This window comes from Melozone crissalis, unplaced genomic scaffold, assembly GCF_028551555.1.
Source record: "Melozone crissalis strain CALT ecotype California unplaced genomic scaffold, PUWL_Pcris_2 ptg000107l_1, whole genome shotgun sequence".
NCBI lineage: Eukaryota > Metazoa > Chordata > Aves > Passeriformes > Passerellidae > Melozone > Melozone crissalis.
This window is the reverse complement of record NW_026535884.1, coordinates 5256598-5280222: the sequence shown is the minus strand read 5'-3', so window position 1 is coordinate 5280222 and position 23625 is coordinate 5256598. Positions and strand designations below refer to the sequence as shown.

The window sequence follows — 23625 nt, the reverse complement described above, 5'->3', positions numbered from 1 at the left end:
TCCGTTCCCGGCCCTGCCTCTCCCTAGCCACGCTCTCTGCCCGGCCCCGCTCGGTTCCCGGCCCGGCCCCGCTCGGTTCCCGGCCCCGCCCGCCGCCGGCGCTGCCCGGGCGGAGCGGCCGCGCCCCGGGCCGGGCCGGGGGCGGAGCGGGGCCGCGCCGGGCGCTATTTGGGCCATGTGATGCCGGCCCGGCCCCGCTGGGCGCGCCGGGAGCAGCGGGCGCGGGGCTCGGCCTGCCCGGGCACGGCACGGCACGGAGCGGGGCCATGGTCCGGCGGGCAGCCCGGGCACGGTAGGAGCGGGGGGCGGGCGGTGCGGGGCGGCTGCGCGGCCTCTCCGCGGCCTCTCCGCGCTCGGTGCCCGCCGAGCCGAGCGGGGCCGGGCAGGGCCCGCGGGCGGTGCCAGCTGCGGAGCCGGGGCGAGGCCGAGCGGCGGCCGCAGCCCTGCCGGGCCCGGTGCTGGCAGCGGGGAGCGGCACCGGTGATGGGGCGAGGGGGTCCGGGGGCACCGGTGATGGGCTGGGGAACCTCGGGGCACCGGTGATGGGGCGAGGGGTCCGAGGGGCACCGGTGATAGGATGAGGGGTCCGAGGGGCACGGTGATGGGGCGAGGGGCCCCGGGGACTCTGATGATGTTGTGACGGGCCCCGGTGATGGGGCGAGGGTCTCTGATGGGGTGCTGGCCCCGGTGATGGGCTGAGGGGCCCCGGGGGCCCCGGTGATGGGGTGCTGGCCCCGGGGCTCCGCAGCCGCGCCGGGGATGCCGCGGGAGGGGCGGCTGCCGTGTGCGGGCTCGGAGAGCAAACACCGATAACCGGTGCGGATCGCTCGGTAGGGCAGCGGGGTTTTCCTTCAGGGTCGGTGAATTACCGCGCGGGCTCCGGAGCACACCGTACAAGGTCTGGTTGGTGTGTGTCTTCGCTTGCTACATAAACCTCTGCGAATTCAGCGGGGCCTTACATAATCCTCTATCCGGAGGACCTGGGCTGTTGTTATAAGGTCAGTGTTGCTGTAGCCTCCTGCTGGACTGTGCCGTGTTTTGTCCCTATTCCCTGGCTAAAGTGGGCAGCCCGGGTGCCTGGTGGCCGTGCCCGATTCAGAAACTGTCAATTGTCTCAGCCGTGGCTCGAGATAAGGAAGTTTACAACACGATTGTAAAAATGGGAGTTGCTCCTTGGAGACAGATCACCTCTTTTTTTTTTTCTTTTTTTCTTTTTTTTTTTTTTTTTTTTTTTTCCCCATGATAGCAATGCAGGATGGCTCAATGAACCTTTTGTCCCAGGAGTAATCTGTGCCTTCCCCACCCCTCTAACATCTGATTTCTACACCAGATGCAGCGTTGCGAAGCTCGGTAGCACAGCCAGCTCAGTCTTGCTGGTGTAAGCTGTGCAGAGCCTCCAGGGCCTTGCAGTGAGAGTGGGATGGTCACAGTGGCTCTCCCAGCCTGCAAGGAAGGATATTTCCGTGGTGAGTTAATAAGGGAACAGCCAGGAACGCCACAGAGCCGTGCTGCTGTTTGCAGAAGTGGAGGAGCATCTCCCCTGAGCTGCCCTGTCACCGTGTCACCCTGCTGGCCCTGCCAGGGCTCTCTGTAGTGGTGCTGATGGATGCATCGAGCAGCAGTTTGCTCCTCACCCCGCTCACAGGCAGGGGATGAGCTGCAGCAGTGTCTCGGTGCATTCCTCAGGGGGTGTTGGGCTGTTGCAGCGCAGCAGCCCTTGCAGCCTCTCTCCTCTGCTCGGGAGGTTACTGAAGTGCACTCTGATGCGCTTTGGGGCTTGTTTGTAAACTGCTGCTGGGACGTGGGCCGGTGTTCCAGGAACTGCTACGTGCTGTGTTTGTGTGCAGCCCCTCGCTGCTGCTGGGGAATGGCCTCTGCTTGTTGCTCTCCTGTCTCTGCGTTGCTTTTTTTCCCCTGGACCCTATTTCCCTTCCTGAGAAAAAGTGAAAGCAGTCTGCAAGGTCTGCCTGTCTTGTGAGGGCTAATTAAGAATTCATTAAGTTCCTGGAATTAAAGATCCGTAGCTGATGAGCCAGTGAGGACACTGTGCCAGGGCTTGGGACTGAGTGCAGACAGTGCTGACAGATAATACTCCAAGTCACAATGTGGCTTTTGAAGAACTTAAGATGTGGGATGGAGTATGTTCTGTGGCTCTCTGAGGTTTGTGTCTTGGTCACATTTTGTGGCTGATGCCTCTGCATACACTGGAATTGGCATCTGGTGGGCTCTGAGAGGCCAGGGCGAGTGGTGGCTGTAATTTTGGGCTTTAGCACACTTGTATTTACTGAGCCTGGAGTCACCCAGGGCTGAGGATTAACTGGGGCTGGCAGGGAGCACCGGTGAGATGATTCCAGCTGGGCCGAGCTTCTCTTCATGTCCTGTGGCAGGAGCCTTGCACATGCATTAACTGCAGAGCAGCTCAGCATTTCAGCAGTGAGGAACAGCTGGCAGCCCTGCCCGAGCTCTGAGCTCCCCAAACCTGCTGTGTGTGGAGCTGCTGCCCCTCCTTTGTGTCTCCAGGTGTGTGATGGAGCTCATGCCCGCAGCTGGCCCTGCCGAGTCACGAGTCAGACACCAGTTGCTCTCAGACAAAGCTCTGTGCTGCCTGCAGAGTCAAAGTGAGTAAGTGTCTGGTACCAGACTGCAGCCACTGGGTTCCTCTGCTGGTGGCCTTTGCAGAATGAGCTCATGTCAAGGTGTTGACTCACTTTCAGTTGCTGCACTGCTCTGGAAAACAAAGAAATCTTCCCTTGAGTTACTCCATGTGAGTAATTGCTGTAGCTGCCGCTGTTTCCATGAATAATTGCTGGGGGGAGAGTGCAGCTGTCCTTAACAAAGATGGGATGTGGGCTGCAGGTAATGGCCAAATGCTCTCTGCTGAGTGTGAGAAAATACAGCTAAAAAATAATAGTTTCCAAGCACATGGTGGAGAAAATGTGCCACTGTTAACTGTGTTTTCCCAGGGACTACTAAAACATCCATTCCCTTTTAACTCTGCACTGCTCTGCCCTTAATGGTAATGCTTTGGAAACTCCTGGGATCAAGTAAATTGGTCTGTGGCATTGGTCAGAAAATTCTCTTGCAGACTAAGTGCTTTTTACAGCAAAAGGAAAAATCCTCCTTCTGGGTGTTAATTTGGTGCAGGAACTGCTTTTATCTGTAGCTCTGGGGTGGCACGAGCTGCCTGAACCCTGGAGTGTTTGAGGGAAGGAGATACAAAAGAAATTTCCCTGGTGAGGTTGGTTCTGGTGTGGGCAGTGTGGAGGCGGTGGGGAAGGCACTGACAGGACCCCGAGTGCAGCATGAGCCACGTCCTGTGCCAGTGACACTGAGTCAGCTGTGCCAGCCCTGGGGCTGCAGGCTGCCCTGGCAGAGCCTTCAGGGCTGTAGGAACACTTTGGCTCTTTAGGAAGGAGGAGAGGGAAGGAGGATGTCCTGGACACAGTGAGGAGCGGTGTGAGTGCTGCTGCTGGGGACAGCTGTGCCACATCTGTCCTGCTCTGAGTGTGCAGGGCAGCCGTGCCAAGCTGGCAGGGTGTGTGTGTGCCCCAGGGAGCGTGGTTGGAGGGATGAGGGCTGCAGGCTGCTCCTTCCTCATCCCCTCCGTGTGTGGCCCTGCTGCCACCGCTCCCTGGGCACTCCCAGAGGAACCGGGGAGTGTTTCCCTGCTGGCTGGGCTGGGCTGGATGCCAATGCCAGGCTTTATTTATGGGCTCTGCCATGTGGCTTGTCCTGGCAGTGGGGTGGAAAAGGTGGGAAATGTGTTATCTGTGCACGTGGAGTGGAAAAGGTGGGAAACATGTTATCTGTGCACAGTGAGGGGCTGGGGTTGGCAAGGCATGGGCTTGCAGTGTCCACGTGGAAGATGCCTTGTCATCCTCCCTTCTGGTGTTTTGTGTGTTGTACGTAGCAGCATTGCAGGTCAGATTCAGAGTCTTGGGTTAGCATCTTTTCCTCATTTAGTACAGAAACAGCCACATGGCTTTGCTTTAGCTTTTTTCCTTAAGGCTGGAGGGCCTTGTCCACTGATATTTCCTTGTCTCGTGGCTTTGTTCTAGAACAGAAAAAACTCACATGGGAAGACAGACTTGAAGCTGAAGCAGTGCTGCTGCTGTGTAACAGTAAAACTTCCCCGGGGAGGAGAAAGTGACACATTGCTTTGTTCTCTTACAAAGCTTTCTCTGTGAGGAGAAAGCTTTTTACTTAAACAAACAAACAAAAGGACCCCAACAAGCAGCACCATCTGCCAGATAGCAGGGTGAGAGCCATTGAGAGCTTTGGGGCAGAAGGTGGTGATGTCTGAATGGAGTTACCAAACATGGGCTTTTTCTTTTTGCCTGGAAGGGGAATTTGATGAAGCTCCTAAGTCAGAGCAGCTGTGTGGATGTTAGCTTCAAACTGCTTTCTTTGGAGAGCTGGTATGTTATCAAGGCAGGAATCTGTCCTGAGGAGATCCCAGATGGGGCCTTGACACCATAAATGTACAAAGGCACTCAGTTGCACAAAAACTGCAGAAACAACTTCGTTCTGAAGAACGTGAGCCACGGATGGTGGAGTGCCAAGAAAAGCAAGCAAGGGGTAAGGCCAAGCAGTTCTCTGCATGAGAAGGCTACATTGGTCTCAGATGTTTAGAAATTCTCGGTGCAAGCTTCTCCGTGGATAAATTCTGGTTTGAATGGCCTCTTGTAACTGAAAATCTGCTTTAAGCAGAGATGTGAAAAATGCCTGCATCCTGGCTATAGTGTTTGGAGGTTAGTGGCAGGCCCAAGTGAGGTTCTTGCCCTGATGGCCTAACTCATTGCTGGTGGCACGTCAGGCTCTGTGCTGCAGGGAGAACAGCTTTGCTGCTCAGTGAGAGGAGAACGAGAATGGCTCTTGAAATGCTTCCCCACAGCAGCCTGTGCTGCTTGCTGCTGAGACTGGGATGCTGGGTGTGAGGGGTGGATGAGGGATGCTGTGCTGTGCTGGCAGCAGCTCCACGTGGAGAATCTCCCTTGATATTCAGTCACCCCTTGATTGTCAGTGCTACTTTAAGGCTGAACCATCATGTTTCCATGTGGGCAGTGAGGGAAGGGTTGCTTTGTCCCCCAGGGCAGCCCTGCATCTGGGGTTTGAAGGCTCAGGAGGTGCCCATGTACAGCAACGCTCGGGGCTGTGTGAGCAGCTGGTGAGCTGGGAGGGCTCCTGTCTGCTCCCAGTTCCTGTAAACTCCAGCAGCTGCACAGCAAACCTGCTGACCCTTGTGCTGAGAAGGGCTGTGTGCATCCAGAAAGTACCTGGCTTGGTGCCTGTGGGCAGGAAATGGAGATGCTGGGACTCTCTGTTCCGGGCTCGTGTGACAGGCATGGGCTGCTGCAGGCTGTGCTGTCCCCTCTGTCGGGGCTCCCTGGTGTCTCCACGGTGTCACTGCCAGGTTCTGGGGCTGTGCATGGGGTTCCATGCACCAAACTGTGCTTCTGGGGTTCCAGGCTGTGCGTTTGACTTGCTGGAGGTTGAGATGGGGAGAGGAAAAAGGGCAAGGGGTGTGTGTTATGGTTTTTAATGGTTCAGTGACTGAGCTCCATCGTGGGACTTGGATACTGTCATTTCTTGATAGCTGCCTTAGTTAATTGATCTTCAGGTGATCCAATAAGCTGCTAAATAGTTGGATTTTTAAAGTGTGTCAAGGAGCAGCTTTGGAGGGAATGGAGAGCTGTTTCACTGACACTTGGTGCTCCTGGCCAGCAGGGTGGCTGCAGATGCTGCCTCTGGTGAGATTTGGAAGGGGCAGGTCCTGAGTGCCCACAGTGCCCACGCAGGTCCAAACCTGCACCCGTGGCATGAGTAACAATCAGTTAAATCCCAGCCTTTATCTGGGTAATCTGAGAGAGCCTGGTGTGACACGGAACTGGATCTGCAGGAGGCACAGCAATGTGTGTCAACACCTCCAGAGGGAGGGGACGCCTGGGCAGACTGCCTGGAAGGAGCAGTGCCCACATCAGTTGCAAGTTTTGGTCAGAAATCAGAGTTGAGTGGCTCCTGGAGCTGGTAGAAGAGATTTCTTGGTGCATTTGGGCACTGGAGAGCTCTGTGCTGTGTGTTAGGGCTGAGGACAAACCCCCTGTGTGTTTAAGATGGGAAAATGGGCTTGAAGCTTACAGTCACTCAGTGGAGAGGAAGGTGCCACAACCAGCACTTGTTCAGAGGCATGTGCTCTTATGTTATTTGCATTAGGCTGTCTTCAAACTTGGCAAAAACTCCACCCAATCCTCAGTCTGGACTGGCTCTGAAGGAATCCTTGGCCTCATGGGCATCTCCATTTCAAGGTGCACAGCAGGGATTACATTGGCATAAAACCCTTCTCAACAGGAGAACATTCAATGTGCTCTCAAACCTTGCTTTGGCACACCTGAGAGGGCCAGAGAAGGAGTCTGTGCAGAAATGGGTCTGACCCAGGTGTAACCCTGGGGTCCAGGGGACAGAGCTGATGGCCCAGCGGGTGGCAGGGTGGCAGCAGGGACAGGGTGGCTTTGCAGGGCCCTCCATGGAACCTTGTTTGGCCTGGAGTCTGACAGAAGAGCTGGGCAGCCCAATCATCTGTGCTCAGATGGGTTTCTCCAGGGTGAACGGCTCCACAGCCAGCTCTCCTCTGTGCTCAGATGGGTTTCTCCAGGGTGAACAGCTCCACAGCCAGCTCTCCTCTGTGCTCAGATGGGTTTCTCCAGGGTGAACGGCTCCACAGCCAGCTCTGTCCATCCTGGCTGGTGTCCCCAAGGCATTGGTGTTACCTGGGGAGCTTCAGGTGATGCTTCCATTGAAGGTCAGCAGTAGCAGTGTGATGAGCTGACTGCAGGAATAAAACCTCAAGGTGAGTTTAGTCTGGTGGGAGGTTTCAATGGAGGAAAAGGCTGTTGGATGTGGTGGCTCTGTTTGATGTTCCAGACATTGGCTGTTGCAGACAGTTTACATCTGTGCTGTGTTGGGGAGGTTGTGGTGCACGGGCTGGTGGGTGGCAGTGGCTTTCTCACTGCTTTCAAACTGGTGTTTGCACACAGCAAATCCTGGCCAAGCCATCCAGCCTGCTCCAAAGGAGGAATCAGAGCTTCAGCAGCAGCCGGGGAACAGCTGAACACACTTTGAGAGTGAGCAGCCCAGAAAAGACAGAAGCCTGCACGCTGGAGACAGCACAACTGCCTTATCTCTGCTGCTCTTGATCTCTACACTTTGAAAAAGCAAGGCAGCCTCTCTTCTGCTTGCTCCTGAGCATGTCGAGTGCATCTTGCTTCAGGACAGAGCTCTTGCCTGTTTCTACAATGCTGCTTCATCCCTATTTCTTAACTTCTATTAATCTGTCTCAGCCCTGGTTTTCTGACTGGAAACTTTCCATTGATGTCATGGGAGCTTTCCGTGGCCCACATCAAATAGCTGGGCTCACCAGGAATGAAGTGACTCTCCAAATGTTTATGTTAAACACTTCTTTGGGAGGCATGCTGACTGATGAGGACCTGTGGTGGCTGAGGTATGTGGGGAGGATAGGTTGGCTGTGCGGCTTTTGTCTTGCCTTTGAAGCTGGAAGTGCTGGCAGCTGTGGAGTGCCCAGATAAGGGCTCAGGAGTGTTCCATCACTGTCTCCTGCCCTGCAGAGCTCTCTCTGTGGCTCTCCCCCGTGGAAAGGACGGCCAAGTCTGGATAGTCACAGCAGAAAGCTGTTGGCATAATTACAGGTATGGAATTTTGTTGTTTGAGAGGGGAAAGCCACAGTTTAGTCTGCTGAGGAGCCCCAGGGAGGGAAGGAGGGACATGTGTGTTCTTCAGACCCTGCTTGCTCAGGCTCCTGGTGGTGTCAGAGGGTTTGGAAGGTGGAAACAGAAGGGATTAAAACCACCCTGGCATTCCCTGTCACCACCACAGATGCTGAGCGTGGCTGGCTCCTTCCTCCCCTGCAGGACATGGTGCACGCTGGAGGTGGTGAGGAAACCACTTTAAATATCACTTCATTCACAGAGCTCAAGCTTGTGAAGCTGTTGCTTAGGAGTGAATTTCTGACCGTGTCCCAGTGAGGCTAAGGGGCAAATTTCCCCCCTTGCCACTTGAACCACTATTGCAGTTACTGTGAGCAATGCTGCAGTGCATGTCCTGGCCAATTTTGGCACAAACATTTGTTCTGTATTGCCACAACTGCTATTTCCAGGAAAAAGTTGCTCTGGGATATCTGGCCACCTTACAGTGCAGATGTCCTCTGCAAGCAGCACGTGCATTCCTGCAGCCACAGTTTGTATAATGTGCTTTTATCCTTCTCTTTTTGGTGCACTCTGCGCTTGCAAATCTGATTTGTCTGGTTGAGCTTTTACAGGGATAAAACTTTGAGCAGGAGAGCTAGAAAAGCTTCTCAAAATTGCTGCTTTGTGGAGCCTTTTGGTGGATGATTTAGGAAGGCAGCCAAAGCCTTTGGGTCACCCTGCCTGTCTCAGAGCACCACAGCCTTTCCAGGGACCCTTTCAGGTGATGGGGAAAGCAGAGCATTGCATCACCGAGTCTGTGCTCGCTGCCAGCCCCAGTGAGATGTGCAGTGTCCCCTCCTAATTATGGGATGTCCCAGGTCAATTACAGCTAAACACAGAGCCCAACCGTGTCATTAAACTTTTTTGGCTAATGACAAGTCAGAAATGCAGCCTGGTCCCGACATGCTGTGCTCTGGGGAGCTGCTGAGTGTGTTCCAGTAAAGCTGGCAGTGTGAGCAGCCTCTTGTGCAATCTGTCTGCCAGGAATATCCTCCTGGTTCAGCACTTGGGAGCTTCCTTCTGCTCTGGGAGCCCTCTGGGAAGCTCTGCAGGCCTGGGGAAGGGAGAAGGAGCTGGAGGCTGAAGCAGGGATGTTGTGGGCTTGAGCAAGCCGAGGTCTGGGTGACCTGACCCTGGTATTGCAAGCTTGGATTTGTCTGTGCTCCTCACCTCAGCTGGCTGCTGCAGTGATTGGAGAAGAGAAATTGCATCTTCTGGTGATGCTGATGGATTTGGAAAGGGTTTTTCCACAGCTTTTGTTATGTTTAAGGGTGGTTGTTGTTCCCAGATTAAACTTGAATAGAAAACATGAAGCTGCTGCCAGCTTTCTGTCACAGACACCTTTTATCTTGCATTCATCTCTTCCAAGCAGATGCTGCTTTCATTTCTTCTACTTATTTTTTCTTGCTACAAGACTAAAATTAACAGCCCTTTGATGCAGGGGAAGAAACTGTATTTCAAAGCAAAGTACCCAGTTAACTTTGATAACAAAGCTGCTGGTTTCATCTTGGAGGTAATTCCACGTTCCTTGGAAGCAAATCTGAGGGCCGGGAGCTGCTGAGCCCTGCTTGCTGTGACAGGTGAAGGTGCAGACCCCTCCTCACCTGGGGCACCAGTGGCTCCCTCTGGGCTGGGAGGTGCAGGGGGAGGCTGCAGGTGGGAGAGGAGGTGCCAGACACTGGTTCCATGCCCAGGATGTGTGCAGCATGTTCTCCCCACAGCTGCAGTTTCAGGGGTGCCGACCGCAGCCCGAGGCGAGGAGGGGCTGGGGGAGCACAGACAGGACAGGGCTGTGGCACTGCAGCAATCCGTGTCCAGAACTGTCCCTGCCTCCAAGGACTTGTCCTGAGCAGCAGCTCCGTGTGAGCGTCCAGCTTTTGGCTTTCATCTTTTCCAGTTAAAAAGAGCAGCCCTGTTCCTGCGGTGCTTCCTAGAGGTGCTGTGATGTGAGGGCTGTTTCCAAGGGGGAGGCTGAAAGCTGCCTGTCCTCAGAGGGAGGACAGCAAGACTGTACCAGGAATGGAGAATTTGTAAGCCCAAGCTGTGCCTGGCTTGGCCAGTGGCCATGGCAGGGCAGAGAAAATGCTGCTGTCATCATTCAGCACATTGTCTGATGCAGCTGGGGCACGTCTGCTGGGCCCAGGATCTCATTTCAGAGCAGGGCCAGGGAAATACCTGCTGGAACTCACCTTGGCAGGTGGCTTTGCCTCTGGGTAATTGCTCCTGGAGGGTCTGCCAGGCTCTGGGGCTCTTGCCTTAAAGGAGCTGTGAGGAGCCCCTGCTCCGGGTGCATCGCAGGGTGGTGACTTCTGAAAACATCCTTGTGCTAAGTGAACAGAATGATTTCTCAAACACTATGAAAAAAGTCACTTCCTCAGTGACTCAGCTGTCTCCTCTTGTGAGGTTTTGTCCTCTGTGGTGACAGCCTCAGACTCCACAGACCTCAGGACAGGAAGAGCCTGAATCTGCAGTTCAAAGGGTGAAGGATCCACTGGGGTCTTCACACACAGGGTGCAGCCTCGGTCCTGTTCTTCAGCACTTGGGAAGCCCAGGATGGAGAGATCTGGGTGAATGTTACAGAGGAATGCTGAGATTTTCCATGTGCCAAGGTAAGGCAGTAAGGCACGTGAACTGATCCATGGTTGTGTTGCTTAAGAGTCGTTTGCTGTGGGGTGTGAAGGCACTAACAGCTGGGACAAGGGGTTGAATTCACTTGTTTAGGAGTGATTTGACCTGAGGATGAGCACAAAATTCAACCTGAAACTGGCTGGAATGACTTGGACAGGGAGGAAGATGCTTAACCCCAAGAATGAGAAGTTTTGGAACAAGGTTGCCCAGACTTGGGCAGGCTCTGGTTTTGAAGGTTTACAGAAGTAAACTGATGAGAGAGAAAGCAGGATTGGAGAGCAGCAGGGATGGAGCAGAACTTCAGTTGTGCGCCACGAGGCCCTGGTTTTGCTGAATGTGCTGCTCTGGATCAGAGCAGCATCCAGCTCCTGGTGAGACTCTTGCAATGGGCCAGGATTTGTTTGTTCGCAGTGCCTGGCCCAGATTTCAGCAGTGCTGTCTCTGCAGCGAGGAGCAGTACCAGACACTTGCACAACTTCCCCTCTGGCAGGGATGCGTTTGATGTAAATACATGTGCTGCAGCTTCAGACACAATAAACGTGTTTGGGAGTAACAGGCTGAGTAATCTGGTGCTTGGCAGCTGCTCTGCTCTGGGGATTTTTGCTTTACTGTTAGCAGTGCTTGTGACATCCTTAAATGAAAAAAGGAAGAGACAGTAACTGTACAACTTAATATTAGAATAGCTCCAGCTACAACTGCTGTACCTGACAGGAGGGGTCCTGCTGGGTCTGTGGCTCCTGACACTGATGTTGTGTTGCCTTTAGGAGCAGGGGCTGACTCCTCACACTCCACTGTGAGTGTTTTCAATGCATCTTTCTGGGAAATGCTCTGCCCTGCTGTCACCTGGGAAGGGACACAGGGCTGTTCTGGTAAGTGGCTGCTGAGAACGTGGGTTTCTGTTAAAAAATGAATTCATGAGCTGTTTTAGGGGAGAGCTGTGCTTTGTTATCCGGAGTTTTGTCCTGATGGGTTGGTGGTGGTGTTGGCCACAGCCAAAAATTGCTTTTGATACAGGAGTGGAAACTCTGGGCACAGGCAGAAATATCAAACTTCATTCTTTCTGCTGCTCCCCTCATTATCTGACAAAACTCATGAACCCAGATAGTGAAACAGAGATGAGGGATGGGCAGTGGGCAGTGCAGGCTGCAAATCAAGCAGGGAAATAACAAAAAGCAGGGAGTTGTTGTGCAAGAGGGTGGCTTGTTCCGGATTATGTGGGCTTCTTTAAGGCAAATAGCTCAGAACATAAACATTTACTGTTTAAAATTCACGGTGGCTTAATTGTGCAGGAAATGCCTCTCTAAATGCAGCCTCAAATGGCTCCAGTGCTGCAGGGGAAACCAGCCAGCAAGCAGGGCAGTCTGACCAGGCCTTTCAGTGCTGCTGGGTTATAAAACTGCAGTTGTGTTTGCAATGTGCCAGGCACAGGTTTCAGCCTTGGAGGGTTGGGAGGCTTCCTCTGGAAGCAGGGCTTGTGTGCAAGGTCTCAATAGCACGTGGAAAATCAGCAGGGCTTGTGTGCAAGGTCTCAATAGCACGTGGAAAATCAGCAGGGCTTGTGTGCAAGGTCTCAATAGCACGTGGAAAATCAGCAGGGTTGTGTGCAAGGTCTCCATAACACAGGGAGAATCGGCAGGGTTGTGTGCAAGGCCTCCATTACACGTGGAAAATCAGGTGAAGGTGGACAGGTACAGAGGTGTAAGGAAGGTGAACCTGTGGGTATGAACCTCTGCCTGTGACCTTTCCTCCTGCTGCTTATGGGACTTATTGTGGTGGTTTTTAGTCTGCAGGCAGGTTGTGGACGCATCTCTTGGGCGCAGCTAAGGAAATCGGGAGTGTGGGATGTCTGTGCCTTTCCCACCGTGTTCAGGTGCTGCTCAGGCTGAGCACTTGACATTCATGAGTTACCTTGTGCAGAGCTGGAAGGAGCCTGATGACCTTTGAAACATCCACTGAACTTCCCCTGTGAGGAAAGGCAGCCCGAGTTCCCTTGTTTCATTTAAAGAAATGCATTTTCTCTGCAACCAAAACTGCTGTTTGTGACCTGCCTTCAGTGGGAGAGAAGATCTCTGGCACAAACTTCTGGAACTCCTCCTGAGTCGCTTCCATCCTTACAAATACTTTGCAGTGTGAGCTCTCTCCTGTTGCTTGGAGTTATTTTCTGCCAGATTATGCAGTGTTGCAGTTCACAGGAACTGGCTGGGTAGGTGGACAGTGGAAATTTGTTTGAGTGTCTAGCAAGTGGCTTGGTTGAGGTTGGGTGGTGGTTTTTGCTTCAGCTTTTCATTGACTCAGACGTGCTGCTGTGAGTAACCTCAGAGCTGTGTTCTGGAGAGCCAGACACGGGAGGGATGGGTGAGAGGGCATTGCCAAAACAGCAGAAATGTTCATCAGAACTGCCTGAGTGTGCCAGAACCATCACTGGAGGGATGGGTGACAGGGCATTGCCAAAACAGCAGAAATGTTCATCAGAACTGCCTGAGTGTGCCAGAACCATCACTGGAGGGATGGGTGACAGGGCATTGCCAAAACAGCAGAAATGTTCATCAGAACTGCCTGAGTGTGCCAGAACCATCACTGGAGGGATGGGTGAGAGGGCATTGCTAAAACAGCCAGAAATGTTCAGCAGAACTGCCTGAGTGTGCCAGAACCATCACGGGAGGGATGGGTGAGAGGGCATTGCCAAAACAGCAGAAATGTTCATCAGAACTGCCTGAGTGTGCCAGAACCATCACTGGAGGGATGGGTGAGAGGGCATTGAACTAGCAGCAGGTGAAATGGGGTGTCCTGGCTCTTTGGGGCCGAGTTTGGCGCTGTCAGAGGCTCCTGACCATGTGCAGTATATATATATTATCTCCTTTTCTGCTGAGGTGTGTTCCAGGCTGGAAATCTCTAGGGCAGGGCTCTGATTCATTGTCTGCAGAGCACCCAGAGCCTGTGAGGTGTGTAAAGGTTTGGCCTCTTATCTGTGCAAGTACACCTAATGAGTTTATGGGAAGGAGATAAAGCCACAGTAAACTGACTTGTAGAAATAAAGTAAAAGTGGATCGGGAGTGAAGGAGCTGAGGATCCTTTGTGTGTTCCTGTTGTGGGTGCTGCACACAGGTGTCCTGTGGGTGCAGAGCAAGGAAGGGACAGGCTCTGAGAGGAACCAGAGTTCCTGAGCTGGGCACCAGCTCTGCTCTGCCACAGGCAGTGCCTTGCTTGCAGAGCTGTGTTCTCCTATTTAACAGCAGGATTTTCCTTCCATTTCAATGTCTCTGCTGTCTGCTGCCCTGATCTATTTGTACCATCACTTGTTTTGGAGCCTGGCATTTCCTTCCAGCACGGCAAACTGACAGCCTGCTCTGAGCACCTAAATGGAAGGGAGGGCTGAGTCTCACTGAAAATAGCAGGGAATCCTTTTCTCTGAGGCACCCTTAGGATTTCAGTCCCTGGATTTTTAGCCCATGAGGTTAACAATGGAACTGACAACAGCTGGGAGCAGGAGTGGGGATGAGCTGCTGCTGGCAAAGCAGAGCAGAGTTGCAGCAGCCTGAGCTGTTGGTAAGACAGATAAAAGCACTTTCAGTGTTTACATTTGTACGTAAACCTGCCGCAGCTCATTCCCCAGCCTGTCTGCTCATTTATGGCTGGCTGTGGAGCTGCCCAGGGCATTAATCCATTAATTTCACAGGATGAGCCTTTCTGTCTCCTCCTGCTGCAGGAGAGTGCCTGCATTGTCTTGTGCATGCAGAGGCTTTTCCTTTTAGGAGATGAGGGCATCCCTGTGCTCCTGGCAGAGGGCAGGGTGCCACTCTGCAGTGCCAGGCCTGGTGCCCGGAGCAGCAGAGCCAGCTGTGGGCAGGGATTATTGCCCTGCCCTAACAAGGAGCTGTGTTTCACTTCAATCCTGGCGTGGGCTGGCTGTACCTGCCCTGCTCTCACTCTGACCCACCCTCTGCTTCAATCTTTTCCCTTTCTTCACCCCTTTCTCTTTATTCTGGCCATTGGCTTTCGCCTGCTGTGAGCAGTGCCTGGGACAGGCTCCTGAGCAGTGCAGGGGATGAGTGGTGCCTGTGTTTGGAATCTCCCTGGGGTGATTCCCTTTCCCTTCCTGCTGCAGCAGCCTCAGAGAAATATGATGGAGCTTATGCTGGCAAAAGGCAGAAAGCCGCAGTGAACAAGGCATTGTTTTGCTAATGAAGAGCACAGTTGTGTTCCCTCACTTCTGCTGGGTGTTGTGTGCTTCAAAGAGGTCTGCGCTCCTGCAGCCTGCTTTGTTTTGGTTCTTGTTTCCTATGCTGTGCTCTCACGTGTACTGCACAGGAAATCTCTGCCTCTCCTCCCTCTGCCAGTGTTTTGTTCCCTTATCCTAATCAAAATTCCAGCAGCTGGATTTGCCTGTGGACTCCCACGTGTGCCTTGCCAGTCCCTTGCTGTCAGCTTTTGTCCATGTGCCTCAGGCATGGGATGCCAGGGAGTTCACCTGGTGCTGCTGCCTGGTTTCACCCCAGCTGAGCAAGGAGCCTGCACTGAGCCTTTTCCAAAATCACTGCTTTGGGTCAGCTCTAACGTGCCTGTCCTGGGGAAGCTCAGCTGGTGTCTGCTTTGGTTTGCTCTGGGGCTGCCTTGGTTGGAGATGCTGCTGTTCCTGAGGGGCTGTGAGCCATGGAAACCCTTGGGGCACAGCAGCTCAGCCATGGCCCTGCCATCCCCTGCTGCCCTCCCTCAGCTGGTTCTGCTGTTATTCCTCTTTTCAGCTGGTGACCAGCTGGCTTACACAGGCCAGGATTTGTTTGGATGTTGTGGATGGCATTCATTTCACTTCCAGGATGTGTGGTGGTCATCTCAGCAGCTGATAACATGGTTGGAGCCTATTTAAATGGCATCTTCTGTCTCAGTGCCCAACATCTGAGGTCCCTGAATGGTTTGAAATGTCTGTACTGCAGCTTGTGCATTGGGATGTAACTTTCAAAGAATCTCAGGCATTTTCCTCTCCATTCATGATTTTTTTTAAAAAAGTGGGTAAGGAAAGAAAAAATAGTCATGTCTCTTGTAACTTAAGAATTGGGATTTAGCTCACTGTTCCAATGGCATACCTTGGTGGGGAAAACCTGTTGAATTCACCCCTAACCCAGAACACAGTGAGCCCTCCCTGTTTACCTCCTAGCTGGAGCCTTGCTGATGTCCAGTAATCTTATTTTTAAACCAGATCTGATTCATGCTCTGTTTTCTATGCCAGATGAGGTCCTTGGTTGTGAGTAAGTGTTGTGACTGTAGCTGGCAGGAGCGCTGCATGATTGCCTCACTTCAGGAAATGTTAAAATAACACTTTTTTTTCTTAGAAAGCTCGTTTGCACCCCTCCCACTCCTAATTCTCCTAATAGCTGCCCCCAGTTTGGCAGCTGTGTGACAGAGGGCTGTTTGTGTTGCTGCGTGAGAGCAGAGGCACTGGAGTGGATGCAGTGCTGGAGCAGAGGTGCACGGAGCGAGCGGGGATCTCTGGCCAAGCTGGCTCAAACCTCTCCGAGGTTCCTCTGCAGTCTGGAAGGAAAACTGCTCAACTGTGGGAAGGATCTCGCTCCTCCCCCTGGACTCTGCAACTGGGGATTTCTTTGCCTCTTGGAGAAGAGAAGCTGTTCATTGGGACGAGCCAGGCAAAGGTTTATCTGCCCTTGCTGCAGGGGTTTGGAGGGGCCAGAGCTGCTGGCATGAGGGTCCCCCCGAAGCTTTGGGCTGCTGCTCTGGGCTGGCAGCCAGGCCCCGAGGTACTCAGCACAGCTTTGGCTGCAGAGAGTTGTCTCCTGAGCCCTGCACCCGTGGCCAGCTGGTGGGAAGGGAGCACACCTTGTTGGGACAAGCAGCTGAACGCTGTGCTCTGTCAGTGTGGCACACAGCGCTGAGTGTGCTAATGTTTAACTCGTCTCTTGTTGTTCTTTCCTTGTTGGGATAAACCTTGTTGGGATAAACACCTTGTTGGGACAAGCAGCTGAACGCTGTGCTCTGCGTGTGTGGCACACAGCGCTGTGTGCGCTAATGTTTAACTCGTCTCTTGTTGTTCTTTCCTTGTTGGCATAAACCTTGTTGGGACAAACCTTGTTGGGATAAACACCTTGTTGGGACGAGCAGCTGAACGCTGTGCTCTCAGTGTGGCACGCAGCGCTGAGTGTGCTAATGTTTAACTCGTCTCTTGTTGTTCTTTCCGTCCATTAGGCAATCCTGAGCGGTGCACATCTGGACAGAGCCTCCTGGCAGCCTTTGCTGCGGGGCTGGATGACAGCAGGAGCTGCCAGGTGAATCCATGAGCCTGTGAGGAGGCCAGCCATGGGTCAGAAGGTCACGGGGGGGATCAAGACCGTGGACATGAGGGACTCTGTGTACCGGCCGCTGAAGCAGGAGCTGCAGGGGCTGGACTACAGCAAGCCCACGCGGCTGGAGCTGCTGCTGGACATGCCCCCCGTGTCCTACGAGGTGCAGCTGCTGCACTCGTGGAACAACGACGACCGCTCGCTGAACGTGTTCGTCAAGGAGGACGACAAGCTCATGTTCCACCGGCACCCGGTGGCGCAGAGCACGGACGCCATCCGCGGCAAGGTGGGCTACACGCGGGGGCTGCACGTGTGGCAGATCACCTGGGCCATGCGCCAGCGCGGCACCCACGCCGTCGTGGGGGTGGCCACGGCCGAGGCGCCGCTGCACTCCGTGGGCTACACCACCCTGGTGGGCAACAACCACGAGTCCTGGGGCTGGGACCTGGGCCGCAACAGACTCTACCACGACGGCAAGAACCAGCCCAGCAAGACCTACCCCGCCTTCCTGGAGCCCGACGAGACCTTCATCGTGCCCGACTCCTTCCTGGTGGTGCTGGACATGGACGATGGCACGCTCAGCTTCATCGTGGACGGGCAGTACATGGGGGTGGCCTTCCGGGGGCTCAAGGGCAAGAAGCTGTACCCGGTGGTGAGCGCCGTGTGGGGCCACTGCGAGATCCGCATGTGCTACTTGAACGGACTGGACCGTGAGTATGAGCCCTGTTCTGGCCCTGTTCTAGCCCTGCTGGGCTATCCTGGACCATCCCGGGCCATATCCTGGGCTATCCTGGGCCGGGTTCTCCTCTTCCTGCAGGGGAGAATGTGACCGTGTTCACAGGCTCCGAGGATGAGGGAAGAGATGAGGATCTGACTCCATGTTTCAGAAGGCTTGATTTATTATTTTATGGTATATATTATAGTAAAACTATACTAAAAAAATAGAAAAAAATTTTAAAATGTTTTTATTTTATTTTTAAGAATAAAAAAAACGAATTATGACAAAAGCTTGTGGCTCGGGCAAAGAGTCTGAGCCAGCTGACTGTGATTAGCTATTAATTAGAAACAACTCTATGAGACTAATCACAGATTCGCTTGTTACATTCCACAGCAGCAGGTAACTGTTGTTTACATTTTGTTCTTGAGGCTTCTCAGCTTCTCAAGAGGAAAAATCTTAAAGGAAAGATTTTTCATGGAAGATGTCTGCGACAGGGGAGGATTTGTGTCAGCAGCAGCACTGCTGGGTGCAGCTCTGATTCCCCCATGGACAATGCACAGAGTCTGTCTGTCTGTCTGCACACCTGTGCTGTCACCCCTGCGGGGAGCAGGCAGGGCCTGGGGACGTGGTTTGGTGGCAGGAGGTGATGCCAGTTGTCCAGCTGGAAATGGGAAACCTTGTATTGATACCAGAATTCTTCTGACAGTTGCATTACTGGCACTGCAATCCTCGTGTCTCTTTACAGAAAAAAGTCTCTGAAAAAATCCCCTTCCTTCAAGGGGATGTTTAAAATCCCTTGCAGGCAAGAACAGGGACAGATCCTCCCCTCTGAGAGAAAATGGGAATGTTTTCCATCTCTCAGAAGGTGGCTCACTCCCCTGTCCCTCTCAGGGCAGGGTGTGCTCATTTCTAGCAGGGGCTGGGTGCTGTTGTCAGCCCAGCTCACATGCCAGCCCTTTTACTAACAGGCACATCAGTCTCTAGCTGAGCTTAGTAATAAATTTGGCTGTCCAAATGTGCTAAAGTCTGTTATCTCTCATAGTCAGAAGTTCCCATGGGGCCAGACTGTGACTCAGTCTTCTGGGTAGGGTGGAGGAGAGAGGTGAAGGAAGTGGATTAAAATCTGGATTTATGTCACTAGTGAAATAAATTTGGCAATATTGGTATGGAGAGCAGTTTCCCCTGCATTCCAGAGCAGTGTCTGCTCAAGGGCTCTTGTGTTTGTGCTGGAGGTGTCCAGCACTGGCAAACCCTGAGTGCCACAGAGCTGCCAGCAGAGCACTGGGCTGTCAGAGTGACCAGGAGAGCCTTGCAAAGGGGCAGGAGCAAAACCTGCAGGTGCTTTGGGAAATGCACTTCAGCTCTGCAAGACCAAGCAGAGAGCTCTTGGCAGGGCCCTTTCTCACCCAAAGAAAGCCCAGCTCTTTCTCCACAGCAGCTCCAGGAGCCAGGTTCTGCTGCAGGGCCCTGTCACAGACACATTTTATGGAAAATCCTTTCCTTAGGATTTTTTCCTCCTGAGAAGCTTCAGGGACAAAATGTAACCAATGGTTATCTGCTGCTGTGGGATGCAACAGGTGCATCTGTGACTGGTCTCATGTAGATATTTGTAATTAATGGCCAATCACAGTCAGCTGGCTCAGACTCTCTGTCCGAGCCACAGACCTTTGTTATTCATTCCTTTCTATTCTTACCTTAGCCAGCCTTCTGAGATGAAACCTTTCCTTCTATTCTTTTAGTATAGCTTTAATGTAATGTATATAATAAAATAATAAACCAAACCTTCTGAAATACAGAGTCAGATCCTCGTCTCTTCCCTTCCTGGGACCCCTGTGAGCACCATCGCAGGGTCCAAGCCAAACCCTGCAGCTGCACTGCAGGGCAGGGAGTGGGGAGCTGCTGGCACAGAGCTGCTGGAGCTGTGGTGTGAGCCCTGGGCTGGGTTAGGGCTCCAGGCTGGAGCTGTGTCTGAGCCCTGGGCTGGGTTAGGGCTCCAGGCTGGAGCTGTGGTGTGAGCCCTGGGCTGGGTTAGGGCTCCAGGCTGGAGCTGTGGTGTGAGCCCTGGGCTGGGTTAGGGCTCCAGGCTGGAGCTGTGTGTGAGCCCTGGGCTGGGTTAGGGCTCCAGGCTGGAGCTGTGTGTGAGCCCTGGGCTGAGCATTGAATCGTGGGCAGCAGGCCAGCAGGGATGGATGCTGTTCTGGCACTGACAGAAAGAAGGTGTCTGGCTCTGAGCACTCGTGAGCACTCAATGCAGCCCTGTCCAGGGATTATTGTGGTGCTAGTGAATGGAAGGAGGTCAGCTCTGTGTGTGTGTGTGCTTTCTCTGCTGCTCTGCTCAGTGCAGACCAGGTGAGGACAGACCTGAGTCTCTGTGGAACAGCCTCTCCTTTAGAGGCCCCTGAACTGAAATGTGATTGTCCTGTGAGCACCTAAAGGCTCTGGGGGTCAGGCCCCTTGTGCTGGGGGTGGCAGTGCCTCTGTCCTGCTGTCCCTGTGCAGGGCAGGCAGAACTGGGGCAGGCTCTGAATGCAGACCTGAGTGTGTGCCCCAGTGCTCAGAATGGGCAGTGCCAGGGCGTGCTGCCAGTGCTGGGGCTCTGTGCAGTGCCCAGCCAGGCTCAGAGCAGAGCAGCAGAGTGTGTGTGCCCGGGGAGGGGCAGCAGGGACCCTGGCGTGGCCGAGCAGCACACAGGGCAGGGCTGGGCGCAGGACAGGTGACGCAGAGCAGCAGTGGGGATGCTGGGCTTGGCAAGTCAGGTCCATGTGTTGTGGAGCTGGAGGCATCTGCCAAAGCTGTGGAAGCTGCAGCTTCTGAGCCAAGCTCACCGTCTGTGGGAGCTTTCTGTGAGCAAAGGCAGCTCCCTGGTGGTGCAGCAGAGCCCTCAGGCCATAGAAGGATGGCATTTACCTGCTTTGGGATGTGTCAGCCCTGGCTGGGGCAGGAGGAGCCCCTCAGGCCTGAGCAGGGTCAGGGTGAGCTCTGGCAGGCTCAGCAGTGAATTTTTCCTCCTGTGCAGCTGGGGTGTTTCAGCCTGGCTCTGACCTCAGTCCCCTCTTGCTGTGAGTGACTCCTGAGCAGCCAAGGCCCCGTGTGCCATTCCTGAAAAACTTGTATTATCTTGTTCAGGGGGTTAAGTACAGGATGCAGAAAAAGATAGCCAAGGGCTGGTATCCTTCCTGGGCCTGTGACACGGGAGGGAACTGTCAGGGTGCAGAGCTTTGACAGATGGCTCTGCTTTCCTTGGGAGCTCTGCAGTGTAAAAGGGGGGCTGGCAGCTGTTCCCTCCTGTGTGGGCTAAATCATGCTGCTTTCAGGGTACCCAGACCCCTGGGGCTCTGGCTGCTGTGACTCTACAAAGCCCTCTGGGTACTGCAGCAAGAGGCATGAAGGTGTGTTCTGGCTGGAATTGCAGAGGAGGAACTTGCAGCTGCTGCTGTGGGGTTGTTCCATTCACACACTGTGGCTGGAGTGGCCTGGATACACCTGGTGCCCTGCTGGAGGGCTTGGTGGGCTGGAGATGTGAGTGGCTGAGGGGCTGCACACCTGCCCGGGCTTCAGTGTTCCTGCTCAGAGCTCCAGGGGTTTACAAGCAGCAGGATGAGTATGGACCTCATGCTAGGTGTTCAGTGCTCTTGCTCGGAGTTCCCTTGGAGGGTTTACAAGCAGCAGGGTGAGTGGGTGAGTGTGCACCTTGTACCGGGTGTTCGGTGTTCTCAGGGGGCTTTAGAAGCAGCAGGGTGAGTGCACCTTGTGCCAGGTGTGCAGCGCTCCTGCTCAGTGTCTAAGGGGTTCAGAAGCAGCATGGTGAGTGCCCCTTGTGCCAGGTGTTCAGAGTTCTCTGGGGGTTACAAGCAGCAGGGTGGGTGGGTGACTCTGCACCTTGTGCCAGGCATTCCGTGCTTTTGCTGACGGTTCCAGGGGTTTGCAGGCAGCAGGGTGGGCGGGTGAGGCCGCTCCCCGCGGGCCGGGCTGCTGATGTCTCTGCCCTCTGTCCCCAGCCGAGCCCCTGCCCCTGATGGACCTGTGCCGGCGGGCCGTGCGCCTGGCCCTGGGCAAGGAGCGGCTGGCCGAGATCCCCACCCTGCCCCTGCCCGCCTCCCTCAAGAGTTACCTGCTCTACCAGTGAGCGCCGGGACACCGGTGGATGGAGCTGCCCCGGGCCCTGCCCTGCTGGAGCTGCTGGCCGAGGACGGATCCCTGCATCCCTGCATCCCTGGCACTGCTGCAGCCTCCCGGGCTGAGCGCTCTGCTCCGTGGGAGCCCCTGCCCCAGCGCACTGAGCAGAGGAACATTGCCAGAGCCCTGTGCTCCCCTCTCCTCCTGGGAGAGGCTGTGCTGCCTCCCTGGGCTCAGGGGAATGGCTCTGGGCCAGCCAAAGGGAAGGATGGTGAGAAAAGAATAACGATCCAAGTAAGAATTCAAACGTGATCTGAGGAAGAGGAGGCATTAGGAATGCAACTGTCAAGACCACGTCCTGAGAAGGGAAAGGCTCAGGATGGCCAGCGGAGTTGGAAAGAGCCTGGAGTACCATAAAGAATTAATTGATGAGTTTTTAAAAGCCAAAAAATAGAAAAGTACAACCCCAAGCCCTGAAACGCCAAAACCAAGAGCCCTTCATCCACCAGGACCCTTCTGAGCTTGGAGAAGGTGGTTGTGTTGCTGATGTCTGTGCTGGGATCCTCACCCTGCTCTGTTGCTGTCTCACAGGTGGTGACTCCTGCTGCCTTGCTTAGCACCAGGGCTCATCCTGCTCCCAGGGGTTTCACAGCTGGTTTTGCAGTCAGGCTGTGTCCCCACACTCCTCCTGCCTGCTGAGAGCTGCAGCTTTGCTCTGGGGTCCCTGGCTGGGCTGGGACCGTGTGTCACACATCTGTCACACATCTGTGTGTGTCACACAGCTGTCACACATCTGTCACAGCCGCAGCTCCTGTGCCCTGGGCTCTGCCCCGTGCTCAGCCCTCAGAGACCCCTCCATGTTCTCTGCTGGCACTGCCAGGGAATTCTCTCCCTGATAAGCTGCTGAAATCCACCCAAGCCAGGCTCAGTCTGTCCCAGAGCACCCCAATCCCCCCAAACCCTGCAGCAGAGGGGCTCCCTGCCCTCTGTCCCCCAGGAGGGGCCTCAGGGGCTCCAGCAGCAGCCCCAGGGCTCAGACAGGCACAGCAGAGGACACTGAACCTCTCCAGAGCTGGGGAGCAGGAGAGCTGCAATAAACAGGACGAGCAATTCAGGCAAAATCAGCACATCCCAAATAGATCCTCAGTAGCCAAGCAAAGAGGTGGCACTCCTCTGTTAGCAGGAGCTGCTCTCTTGACCTCTCCGCAGGTTACTATGCTGCCTTTCTGGGGTTATTTTGCACATTTCTTTGTGTGGTTTTTTTTTTTCCTTGAAAAATGTTTGTGTGATTGTTTTGTTTTGTTTTTGCTTTTGAGTTATCCCTTCAGTTTTGTGTAGGTACAAATGAGTTTAGTTGTTGAAAATGTTAATATATATATGTGGGGTGTATGTATAAGAACATGTTTTAAACAGCTGCTGTAGGGTACCTTTTTGAAAATAAACTACTTGCATAGTATATTTTTTAAAGCACAGAGTTGGTGCCAAGACCGGGTGGGGTGTGACGTGCCCCTTTTTTATTCTAATATTATATGAGGTTTTTTTTTTTCAACATAGGGGTTTGTACTAGTTTCTGCTGCAGGGTGGGACACAAAATCCAGTGTGTGGAGCCCTGCTTGGTTGCCTTCAACTCGAACCAGTGTCTTCCAGAGCTGCAGGGAAGAAGCTGTGTTCTCCCTCCTCCTGCTGCCCCTTGTGCTCCCTCATTTCCATCTCTCCTCACCTCACCAGGACATGACTCTGTACAGTTTAAAATCCTTTCTATTTTATGACTGTAGATAGCACTCAGTAACCTAATAAACTTTATTAAATATTGCTTGGTGGTGGGGTTTATTTGCATGAGATGGTCAGGTTTCTTTGTGCTGTGTTTCTGCACGAGCAGTGAGTTTATTCCATAGAGCCTGCCCAGGCAGGCAGGGCAGGGGCTGCCTCTGCCTCATCCCTGCTTGGAGAAATAACAATTTACCCCTGAAATGTGTGTGCAGCTGTGGGACAGGCTGGGGTGGGCAGGCTGAGTGTGTGCAGCCCCTCAGAGATGGAGCTGGGTGTGACCTGGGATGGGACAGCCCTGGGTTCTGGTTTGCAGCTGGATTTGCAGCTGGATTTGCACCGCTTG

At 53.9% G+C, this 23625-nt stretch overlaps 1 protein-coding gene across 2 annotated transcripts; it reads left to right on the top strand.

Moving 5' to 3' along the window:
* The first annotated feature begins 215 nt into the window (after positions 1–215).
* SPSB1 (splA/ryanodine receptor domain and SOCS box containing 1) lies at positions 216–21606 on the top strand. 2 transcript variants are annotated; one of them, XM_054292133.1, is made up of 3 exons: positions 216–292; positions 16584–17388; positions 21395–21606. In XM_054292133.1, the coding sequence occupies exons 2-3, from the start codon at positions 16695–16697 to the stop codon at positions 21520–21522; spliced, it is 822 nt and encodes a 273-aa protein (XP_054148108.1). In that variant the 5' UTR covers positions 216–292; positions 16584–16694; the 3' UTR covers positions 21523–21606. The 2 variants fall into 2 exon arrangements, with proteins under 2 accessions (XP_054148108.1, XP_054148109.1); XM_054292134.1 differs by lacking the exon at positions 216–292 and adding an exon at positions 15047–16033.
* The last annotated feature ends 2019 nt before the right edge of the window (positions 21607–23625 follow it).

Bases quoted from the DNA above. Each gene is read 5' to 3' on its own strand.
- SPSB1 (XM_054292133.1), top strand. From the start codon at position 16,695: ATGGGTCAGAAGGTCACGGGGGGGATCAAGACCGTGGACATGAGGGAC. The intron at 17,389-21,394 runs GTGAGTATGAGC...CTCTGTCCCCAG, and splicing joins CTACTTGAACGGACTGGACC to CCGAGCCCCTGCCCCTGATG.